This window comes from Coptis chinensis, chromosome 9, assembly GCF_015680905.1.
Source record: "Coptis chinensis isolate HL-2020 chromosome 9, ASM1568090v1, whole genome shotgun sequence".
NCBI lineage: Eukaryota > Viridiplantae > Streptophyta > Magnoliopsida > Ranunculales > Ranunculaceae > Coptis > Coptis chinensis.
This window is the reverse complement of record NC_141464.1, coordinates 2,930,933-2,942,655: the sequence shown is the minus strand read 5'-3', so window position 1 is coordinate 2,942,655 and position 11,723 is coordinate 2,930,933. Positions and strand designations below refer to the sequence as shown.

The window sequence follows — 11,723 nt, the reverse complement described above, 5'->3', positions numbered from 1 at the left end:
TATTTTTAGGTGAAGGCATTTCTATGAGCACCCGGATCTGATATGGGTTTGCCTCGATTCCTCGCTTAGTAACCAGATACCCTAAAAATTTCCCTGATGTGACAGCGAAAACATATTTCGCAGGGTTGAGTTTCATGTGATACTCTAGGAGAACGTCAAATGTACGTTTCAAGTGGGAGAGATGATCTCCCCGTTTCAGGCTCTTTATCAAGAGATCATCTACATACACCTCTATAATGTCACCTATCAATCTTTCAAATATTTTGTTCACCAACCGTTGGTACGTGGCCCCTGCATTTTTTAGTCCGAACGGCATGACCTGATAACAGTACAAGCCATCCTCGGTTATGAAACTTGCATGCTTGTGGTCTTCCTCATGCAATGGGATATGGTTGTAGCCAGATGACCCATCTGTGAAAGATAACAGTTCATGTCCAGCCATTGCATCTACCAATTTGTCAATCTGTGGTAGAGGGTAACTGTCTTTTGGACATGCGCGGTTTAGATTTGTAAAGTCGATACATATTCTCCATGACCCATTCCTCTTACATACTGGGACAATATTAGAAATCCAAGTGGGGAAATTGATTTCCCTGACAAAATTAGCTGCCTTTAGTTTTTCAACTTCGGCTTTTACCGCTTTGGATCTGTCAGCACCTATCTTTTTCGGTTTCTGCTTGACCACTACTGCATCACTGCGGACATTGAGCCGGTGGCATGCCACATGGGGGTTAATTCCTGTCATTTCTTTGAATGACCAAGCAAACACATCTTTGTGTTCTCGAAGGAAATGTATTAGAGCCCGACGCTCTTCAAAACTCAACAAGGTACTGATGAAAGTGGGTTTTAGCGAGTTGCCTCCCACAATTTCCACTTCCTCTAACGGCTCCAGTGAGGGGGATCCTCCCTCTCTCTTGGAACCAAGTCCGGGAGAGGTGGATCCAATTGTAATTGCTATTTGGCGAGTTGCCCCACCTCCATTGGTTCAAAAGGGAGTGGGGACTGCTTCGTCGCTAGAGCATAGCATGCTTTGGCAGCCACCTGATATCCTCTTATTGTCTCAATTGTCCTGTTATACGGGAACTTCAAATATTGGTGTTAGGTGCTGGGAACAGCTCAGAGTCTATGTAGCCAGGTCTTGCCCAAGATCTTGTGATAGGGTGTGTTAGCTTTTACCATAATAAAATTTATGGTGAGAGTTACCGGACCAGTAGCTACAGGTAGTTAGATCTCCCCAACTATTAGGGTTTTGTCCCTGCTGAATCCATATAGGTTGGAGTTGGTGGCAACCATCTCAGAATCAGGAATCTGTAGCTTTTTAAAGGCGTCGTAGTATAACACATCCGCTGAGCTGCCTGGATCAACTAATATGCGATGCAAGTCATAATCTCCAAAAGGAAGTGTCAGAACAAGTGCATCCTCATTTGGGCTTTGGATGCTACAACAGTCAGCCTCAGTGAAAAAGATAAGCAGATCTTTGTGGGGTACCGCGTTGACCTGCACACTCGTAGTCAGTTCCCTGTTCATGATCCTCATTTGCTTGGCGATGTGCATTTGATATCGCGCACCCTTTTCAGTGACCTACCCACTTTGTTTACTTGCCTTTCCGAAAATCATATTTATCTGGAGGCGGCCATTGAGCGTCCAAGCACGGGGATCCTGAACTAACGTCGTCGATCTCCTCGAGGTTATCGCTGTCACTGCTCGTGGTGCTACAAACTGCTTCAAATACCCCCTTTCAATAAGATCCTGTAGTTTATTTTTCAGGATCTTGTGACCCTTACTCTTATGGAACTTGTAGTAGGTCCTTTGGTCTCTGGTACCCAGGGAGCCTGGCTTAAGTGGAGCTGGCCATTTGAGGTAACTCTGATTCTTGATCGAGTCTAGAACCTTATCTAGCATTTTGTTCAAAGGGCCGAAGTTTCTGTCCATTAAGGGAAGAGCTTCTTCAGCTCCTTCCACACGTGGCTTCTTCTGTGGTTTTTCATCTGCACTACTGGCTACATTCTGGTACTGTCCTCTGGGCATTAGTCCCTTTTATGGGGATTTAGCCCTTCGGTGGCCACGATGACGGTCTCTCTTCGGTTTTGGAGGGGAAGAGTTCCCTTCTCAAGGTGCTACAAGAGCTGTCTGATTAGCCTTTTTTGCTTCCTGATGTCTGTTTAGGACATCCTCCTCCCATCCCGCATGAGTCTCAACCCTGTCTAGGAGTTCCTCTAAATCACAGGGTGGTTTCTTGGAGAGGAATCCGAATAAGGCGTTGTTTTCATCCAACCCTTGTTTGAAAGCTATTATGGCAGTCTGTTCGTTGCAAAACTCTATCTGGATTGAAATTTCCATGAGTCGTTGCATGTAGGACCTCAATGCTTCTCCGTCTTTTTTCTTGATGTTGAACAATGCGTCGATCCACTTTGGTTGGTGCTTATTGCATGAGTGCCTGTCTATGAAGGTCCTAAACATTTCTTCTAAGGACCTAATCTGCCGCTCAGGCAACCTGTGGTACCATTGGAGCGTAGATCCAGACAGGGAAGCTTTGAACTCTTGGCACATGACGTGGTCATACTTTTCATATTGTCCCATAGTTGCTCGATATCTGAATACATGATCTACCGGATCTGACTTGCCATTGAAGACACTGCACTAAACTTTGGTTGCCAGTAACCGCGGGGGTAAGGCTTTCTCATTATTCGAGATGCGAAAAGAGATCTGCCTGCCCCCCATTATGGTAGATTGAACAAATTAGTCTTGCATTTTTCTCCCCTTGCTTGTCATCTGATGCATCTGACGGATCAGGTCATTCTTCTCAGACTCCTATGTAGTTTCTTAGGTAGAATGCTTTTTTATCTGAGCTCATTTTCCATATCGAGGGTCGACATCACGATCCTGGTCAGTTGACTCTGGTTCAAATGTTGTATCCAAATCCTCATCTGGGTTACTATATTCTGACTCAGATGTCTCACGTCGAACTATATCCCCCACGCCTTGGGTTCCTTGCACGACCACCTTCTAGAAGGTTGTCATCATCAAGATCGATGAGTGGCTCCTTCCCTGTGTCTGATTGATACAAATGCCTCAGCAGCTGTACTTCTCGTTCAAGATTGCTTATTTGCTGTTCAAGAGTCTGTACTGCCTGACTGGCCTGAACAGACTCTGGGTTGGTAAGGATAACATTCTCACCATCTTGACGCTCCTCTTGAGTGTTATTCCTGGGGCCTGCACCGGGAACAGCTGGTCCGTCGGTGCTGGTCATAGGTCTTTGGAGGGGGTTATTCGCATCATAATGACTGGCATTCTCCCCCTTTCAGGTATCTCATGCTCTTCTTCTCTCACAGCGACGTTGCGCGTGGTTGCACCACCCTTTGTTTTCTTTGCTCCTGCCATCACAATGTTAAGAGTTTTTAAACTAAATCAGTCGTTTGGAACAAATGTTTACCTGCTTTCGTCCCCACAGACAGCGGCACAAGATGTAGGGGCATTTTCGAGTATCCCCTGATCTTCCTCTGTGCCTTGTGATCTAGAAACTTTTACTAAGTAGAGAAGTGATGAGATGATAGTGAGTTCAGGGTTGAACTGCCTGGCGGCTGCCTACGTATCTCCTTTTTTATTTAGGAGAATCAAACCCTATCTTGCGTAGTTCCTAAGAGCGAATCCATATGGTTTATATATGAAGAGCTTTGAGAGTCCTAGGGTTAGGGCTGTCCTCACCTCTTGTGAGTTCCCTTCCATCTTTGGACTCTACCTTCATATTAGGAATTCTCTCCTTATGGAAGTTTGAATCTAGACCATATCTTATGAGAGGTAGGTTCCCTTGTTGATCATAATGTCCCATCGTATATGGGAAGATTATATCTAAAAGGTAACTCTTAAAGATATGCCATCACGATTCCTTCCTTATCATCAAAGATCGCCCTCTTCAGTTTCCTTCTATTCAGGAACTGTCCATATCAGTTCCTAACGACTTAGAGAACTATTATGTTTAGAGGCAATCAGTCACGTGCCTTGCACGTGTCCACTAAACACTCATGCTAAGCACGAGATCTCTTATTCACAAAACTGATCTGGTGGTCCTCGTCTCATTCTGGACATCTATAGTCTTAGGTTATTTCCCATATATGTTCCATCTATCCAATGATGGAAAATCCCCCTTACACAGACGATATCAAAAACAAAAAGAATCAATAGCAAAGTTAGAACTCCCAAAATTCAAAATCATATGGAGTCACAAAGCCAAAGGGCTAAAAGAATGTATCACAATTCGGAAGCAAAAGAACAAAACGAGGTTCTTCTCTGGTTACTCGTATCTTAAAGACCCATTTTCTCGACTTATCAAATTTTGTTTTTCCCTTCCTTTTTCTTTCTAAACCATCACCTTAGCCCCGTAACTCCTAATAAAAAACCTCTAGCTCGATTAGGAATAGGATGGTGGGATAGTAAGTGGCAAGCGTGATCAATCCCGATTTCTTTGGACGTCATTTGAGTATGCGAGGAATATAATTGCCCGCTGCACTTGAGAGAACGAACCTTGAGTGAATCTATTAGAGATAGGGCTGGCAATGGGTTGGATCGGTTCGGATATATGCAAATCCAAAACTGATCCGCTTTTCAACAATACAGACCCAGCACTGGACCTAACCCAAATGGATATTTTAGTTAGAGAACCAGAACCGAATCGAAAACTTTTTTTTTTATTCCGGATCCGATCCGTTCCGAACCAATAATCTCAATTTCAACCCGGTGAACCGAGTTTTTTATAATTGGATCCTAAATTTTGTTATATAAATATTAAATAATTTTTTTTTTGCTAAACACAAAAACAAGGTACACAAATCCAAAAGGCATAATGAATGATTTGAAATCCAAATTTGTAAGGGAGGATTTTCCATTAGATGGAAACCATTTTTTTTATTATGTAAAAGCCATATCGTAATATTACATATGTATTTTGCATATCTTATTTTGGAACTTTAAATATTGCAATGTTAAGTAATAGAAATATATGGTGGAGGAAAATTAGAAAGAATAAGACTAAAAATTTTAATCGAATTAGGCCTATAACGGTTTAGTATATACTTAATCCAAAACCAATCCAATCCAATAAGAGTCTGGTTCTGATTTTCAAGACCCAGAACCGATCCAATATGCTAACTACCTGTCCTAGACCCGCTTTTATTGGTTTGGACCGGATCGGGTATCAGTTCTTACCCGACCCATTGCTAGTCCTATTCAGAGAGTTGTGATTGCAACACACCCCTGTGCGAACCCACCTTAAGGAAGCTCTCTAAAAGCCTTGGAAACGACTTTTCTTTTGAATTTCATTGCTCATGTTTTGTGCATTTATCTTTAGATTATTAAATTACTATATATATGTTATTCTAAGTTTAAAGGAGCTTGTCCTTATTCCCCGCTAATGAGATGTATGAACTTATGAGAATAAATAAGGAAACAAGACTCTTTGTACTAAATAGAATAAGTTTGTGAGTACTTTCACTTGAGAACTCTCACGACACTTAAAGCTCGTCCACTAGGGAATTCCTAGTGGTTTAATGCCTTTTTGCATATGGTCAATGCAATCGCACTCTGTGAAACGAGATTAGTATAACTGATAATAAATCACTCATTTGTGATCTTAGTTTTTTTCTCTCATCCTTGCTTGAGAACAAGCAAGATGCTATTTGGGGGTGGTGATCAACTCCTAAATGTGTGTTTTATTACCCGTATATTACTGCATTACAGTCCCTCTTACGCTTAATGAAAAGATAACTCATAGCTTTTATTGCATTTTTCAGGTTAAGGAGTATTTCAGACCACTTATCATAAAAGCTGCATCTTAGCACCAAAAGGAGCCTTAATCATGCTTAGTATGAAGACCAATAACTGCTGTGGAAAAGTGCTGAAAAAAGTCAAAGTCAACCGGTCAAAGTCAAAGGTCAAAGCCCTCAATTCAGAAGACCAGAGATGGAGGCCCTTATCTCAAATTATGAAGACTTTCTCCCTAAACCTACCTTGGTCATGCAGAAACCAAAAAACAAAAGTAAAAGTGAAAGTGTAAGGTGTTTAGTTTGTAATGGAGAAGGGCAAATCTGTAAAAGGTAAAAGTAAGGGTATATAAGCTAAAAGCAAGGGAGAGAGAAACCATCTATTGTCTTCGGATCCAAACCATTTGGTTTGTGTAATTTCTTATCTTGTTTTTTAATTCATGTTTTTACTTTATTGTTGTTTTATTTAATTTCAATCAATCTTGTTTACTTGTTCTTTGTTTTAATCTTCAACCTTGTTTACTTGTTCTTTGTTTCAATCTTCAATCTTGTTTGCTTGATTTTATTTCAATGTTTTAATCAACCTTCTTCTTCATGTTTTCAATTCATTTCAATACAACAATCAAATCTTTCATGTTTTCATTAGCTTAGAACTATTCTAATCCTACAAGAGTCTACCTTTCTTCTTTACATCTCGCTCACTCAAGCTCTAAACAATTTAGGATGAACCTCAAGTCTTATACTAACTTTTTGAAGTATACTCACTACAATCTAAACCTTCAGTCACCACGATAACTGGGCCTGCAAACACTAGCAATTCTATCCCCCTAGGGATTCAATCATAATTATGTTAAAGCCAAATAAATTACTTTTAGCATTTCTTGAGGCCAAGGTCTCTGTAATTATTTCATCTGGGGCACTACGAAACAATAAATCCACTAAACTACCACAATCAATTAAAATTCTTTTGGTAAGATAGTTACCTACTAGGAGAGTTATTACCACCAACGCTTCATCATGGGTAAGGCTTACCCTCTCCCCATTTTCTTACTAGTCCGCGGTATATCGTCCTCCCATCATATGTACTTCTCCAACTTATTTTAGGGTACGACTCCGCCAAGTTGGATATCCCTTCCTCACTTCTGACTATAGACATATGCGCGCACTTCACTCCATTGACGCACTCCATTTCCAAATGCTATTACTGCGGGGTCTTCGTCCAAGTATTCTACCACCATATCTTACGCATTGAACTGCTAACATAGTATCTCGGTGAAGCAATGTCCTCTGTTTCACACAAAACAATGCAAACGTCCACCAATCTTTTCTTCTAATGGATCGGATGTAATGATGAGTAACAAATGCCTTCTCGGATCATTCAAACTCTTTATGCCCTTCCCTGGCAAATGGTAAAACCAATTGGAAGTTCCTTCTTAAAGACTTGCCGGAAAAAGCATACACCATAATCAATCAAACTTCTTATCTTGCCACCGTCCTAATTGCTGACAAATTGAATGTGTTGGAGGCGGTACACTGGATCCTCTTTTCCATCAAATATGTCGAACTAAGGCGAACAAATTTCTTGGGTACCTCCACCACTCTCACCACCGCTACTAATGGGTTATGTTTCAACCCCACTACTATCTCGTTCGCCGCTCCCCGACTCTCTTTCTCTCTCTAGCATGTGTTGTACTTGTTGCAATGCCACCCCATCTACAGCTCTACCATCTTTACTCAACTCATTTTCCTATCTTCTCATCTTTGTCACTCCCTAAACCTTTTATTTTCTTCTATCAAACAAACCTCCATCTCTTTCATTCTTTCCACCACAGTCAGATCTATTTATCCTCCTACCGATTTTGTCTGAACTACCCCTTCTCCTCCGTCTGCCGCGATGACCTCCATCTTCACTTCTCTTCTTGTTTTCCTTTCGGTGATGTCCTACCTTCTCCCATCTCTTCTCTTAGCACCGTGACTTTTAACCAGCGTGATCGTGGGTTCAGTTCGCTCGGACGGCGCCAATTGTTATGACCTGTTGTCCCTTGTGTTTTTTTTTCACTCGTCTCTTTTTTCACCTTCCTTTCTAGGGTTGTTCTAACCTATTTATATTGAGTCACTCCACGGTATGCGCTCAGCCCTTGATTTGTTTTCTCATCCATCCATCATGGCTGTACTCACATGTCACTTTGCTCACCAATCAATCAACCACATTTAACCTTTTATCATGTACACCCACGGATTAGTCCACCACTATTTTATGGGCGTGCCACGTACATATCACTATATCACTACCACCCTCAACTATTACGTGCATCGCTACTCTACACCCTTTGCATGCTCTGGTCTGTGGACTTCTCTTGACCATAACACACTTTGCCTACTCCAGGTCGGCGGACTCCGCTGATCTATATCCTTTCAGTATTTCTGGTCCGCGAACTTTTTTTGACCGTAACACACTTTGCGCACTCCAGGTCCGTGGACTCCCTTGGCCAAGTTACTTCACCCCGATACCATGGACCTTTAGGATTAATAGGCTAGAAACTGCTATAACACTTGTCCTACTAATTTATATCTTCTGTGTTTTTTTTGTGTCATCTAGGAGGGGGTAATACTAGTTAACCCATTTTTTTATGTATCTCTTGAATTTTGTAAATGTCGTCCAATTTCAGTTTTCCTTTCCATACATTGATGCAGTTTATGTTAGACTAGTGGAAAGACACATGCACGTCAGATGAGTAAATCTTACTGAGTGCCTTGTAGAAACTTTATAAACTGTTATGTCTACCGTCTGCCTAAAAGAAATACTTAGATAAGTAAAGCGAAAAGATTACCATCTGTTATATCTGCAGTTACCATAGTAGTCTCGAGTTCATTTTAAAAAATATCTGAAGTTTCAAAGTGTATTTTGACTTTCTTATCTTGTTTATGATTAACTGTACCACCATTGTATAGGAAGTGGATGCTTGTTCTTGTTCAGCATGGTAGAAATGTATGAAGGATAAAAGCTGATGGGAAAGGGTGTACAATCTTCTTTTTGCTGACTAATACGCATTGATCACATCGTATAATCTATCGCATATATACTCCTCTGTATATGGTACTTCTTCAGTAACCTACTATGGTCTTGGTAATCCTTATACTGAGTGACCTGCTTTCTTTAGGTAATATGGGGAAGGGTGTTATGTGCCTGAAAGTGATTTTATTTTTATTTTTATGTTCTTTTGAGTAGTATAGGTAGGCAATTGATCCGAAAAGTATTTGAGGACAGTTATTGGTCGTGAGAAGTAAGGGAAATTATGGAACGACATTCCAGAGAATCCTACCTTCAGAAAATTCTCTCTTTCTTAGAATGCTCTTAGGACGTAACAGTGATTTTCCCACTAGTTGTTCTGAGATCTTCTGACATGGTTAATAGAATGGTCAGTCAGGAAGCAGTGTGATTCCTGTTTTGGAATTAAATGGCTGGATTTAGATGGTTCTTGAATGGTGGTTTTAAGATGTTAGAGACTATTTTCTTGGCATTAGTACCATTTGTGTGTGTGTGTGTTTTGTGTTGGTTTTTTATTATATTAATATTATTTTTGCTGGAGTATCGTCTCACGTTAAATCATGATCTCTTAAGGATCGTTACCGTGGGCGTGAGCTTAATTTTTAAGCTTAGCTCTTACAATGAAATTGTATTGTAGTTTGGTTTTAATTATTATACACTTTACATCATTATTTCACATTTCCAAAACAGTATACTCTGCAGAGTGCCAAATAATTTGGAAATTTTGTTCCTCTTTTCACTACATTTCAGCCCTTCCTTTTTCAGATTGATTTAAATCAGTTCTTATACCATAGACTTTGCTACTTGGAGACTTTTCTCTGACACACCTGATTTACTATGGTCTATGGAGCGATTTCTGGAACAAGTTAATTAGGGTCCGCCTGCTTGAGCTGTCTTGGATTGAGAGGTTCTTATATTTGGGGGATTAATTGGTTTGTGCTCTTTCTTGAGGGTGCACAGTTTGCTGCTATGTTGTGTTCTAGTTTGGTTTTGTTAGCTCTCACTTACTATATAGCACCTTTTGTAGTTTGTCTAGTTTTAACAAATTTCAATAAAATTCACTTAATCCAAAAAAAGAAGGAAAAAGAACCGCGCCAAGTTAATTAGTTATGAGCAGAATTTTTAGCTTTGCGATCATTATTGTGACAGTCGATTCTAGTTGTGTCTTAAGGATCCATAGAAATGGAGTAGGCCATGATTTATTCCCAAAGGGCCGAAACTGTTCTCATGGTATGAACCAGAATAGTTCATACCCCAATTCCCTCTATAATGATATGCCCCAGACTCCCAGTTACTTCTGAAGTTCTGACTTCTGACAAAGAGTGCAGAACCTGATTGTGGTAGTACCCCTTCAACCAACACGAGCAAAGTAGGATACCAACAACTAGTCTTACCAACAATCCAATCGCTTGTCTTTCTTTAAATATGTGACAAATACCGTGAAGAACAGGTTTTTAAAGAATGGCCGCAGACTATATATTTTGCTTCAGATCTGTTTGCAAGAAAGATCCAATTGTCTAAGCATTAGCCCTCTCTACTGGCTTGAAATGGTTCCATATTTCTTGTTGTGCTTCAATTGTTATTGAGATAGTGAACAGGTTATCTATCACCAGATAATTTCATTTGAAGTACAATTACGTATTCAATATTCTAATTTGGCTAAATCGTCTATACACTCATACAATCACATGATACGTAATGAAAAATGGCGCGTGCAATCCGAAATTCCGAATGCAACTAAAGGATTTTTTGTAGTCGAGAGCGGTGAGTTTACAAATGAAAAGAGGGCGGAACTGAAGAAAAATAAAAATTGAAGAAACTCAGAAGAGTACGGTACAAGAAAACATTTAAGATTGATGTAGTAGGGTAACTGCATATACAACCAACAGCATGCATGCGTCTTTTGTGCAACAGAAGGAATCACTCGAAGAATTTAGGATCATAGCCATTGCTGGAGGTGGCGAGGATGTAATAAGCAACGAAATGTCCAATGGATCCCCAAGCAAGGACGTCGACAATGTTGAATCCCACGGGATCATTTGATTTCAGCAGACTGACGTACTCCTTGGCTCTGGTGTCCCCAGCCTCAAAGTGGGTCACGCCATTCTGCTCCGGAACTTGTTTGGCAACGTTCTCGCGTTGGAAGTTGAAGAAGACGAACCTACCAAGGAAGAGAGACAGCCCAGTGCTCAAGCTGATCACCAGAGATGGATTCAGCTCAGCTCTCACTCCTCCCCGTCTTTGTTTTCTTTCCAAGGCCTTTCCAACTCCAACAGCACCTGCTTTTGCCTTGGTGTTGGCAAATGAGGTGTCTGTGGGCTTGTTAAGTGGTCTAAGGCCTTGAAAGCCACAATGGTGTTGAAGGTGGTTATAAGTCTGTTTGTTGTTGTTGGCAAAGGCCGTGGTTGGCGTGGATAGTAAGCCGGTGGCGGATGCCATTTCTGGATCTGATGGATTGTTTTTGGTTTAGTTTCAGATGGTAGGCTGTGGGTATGATGACACTTGTGTGAGCTTCAACAAGATATTGTATACATTCTGCACACATAAGATCGGAGAGTTTTTTGTGAGGAGGAGAATAGAAGCCAAAGATTTTGAAGCAATTTGATTGGACGCTATGGGATTAGGTTCATATGTTGTTTTCTTTTATTATTTTGTGGATTACCAATTTACCATACATCTATTAGTCTGTATATAATTTTCACTCAGTGGAACCCAAGGCCAAATATTTCCATGTCCGGCTATATATCGGACCCCCAAAAACCGATATATATCTCGGTCGATATTTGACTAGTCAAAATTTTATTTTGTATGTTGATATATAAAAAAATACCATAAATATCATCGATATATATTGGAAATATAGCTAATATATTGATAATAATTGTTCAAAGATGGGTCAAAGTATTAGAAGTGGAGCG

The 11,723-nt window shown here is 40.5% G+C and overlaps 1 protein-coding gene across 1 annotated transcript; it reads right to left on the bottom strand.

Moving 5' to 3' along the window:
• Nucleotides 1-10,725: 10,725 nt before the first annotated feature.
• Nucleotides 10,726-11,244, bottom strand: LOC147474400 (photosystem I reaction center subunit V, chloroplastic-like). Its single transcript, XM_086585067.1, has one exon. The coding sequence runs from the start codon at nt 11,242-11,244 to the stop codon at nt 10,726-10,728; it is 519 nt and encodes a 172-aa protein (XP_086441193.1).
• Between the last annotated feature and the right edge of the window lie 479 nt (nt 11,245-11,723).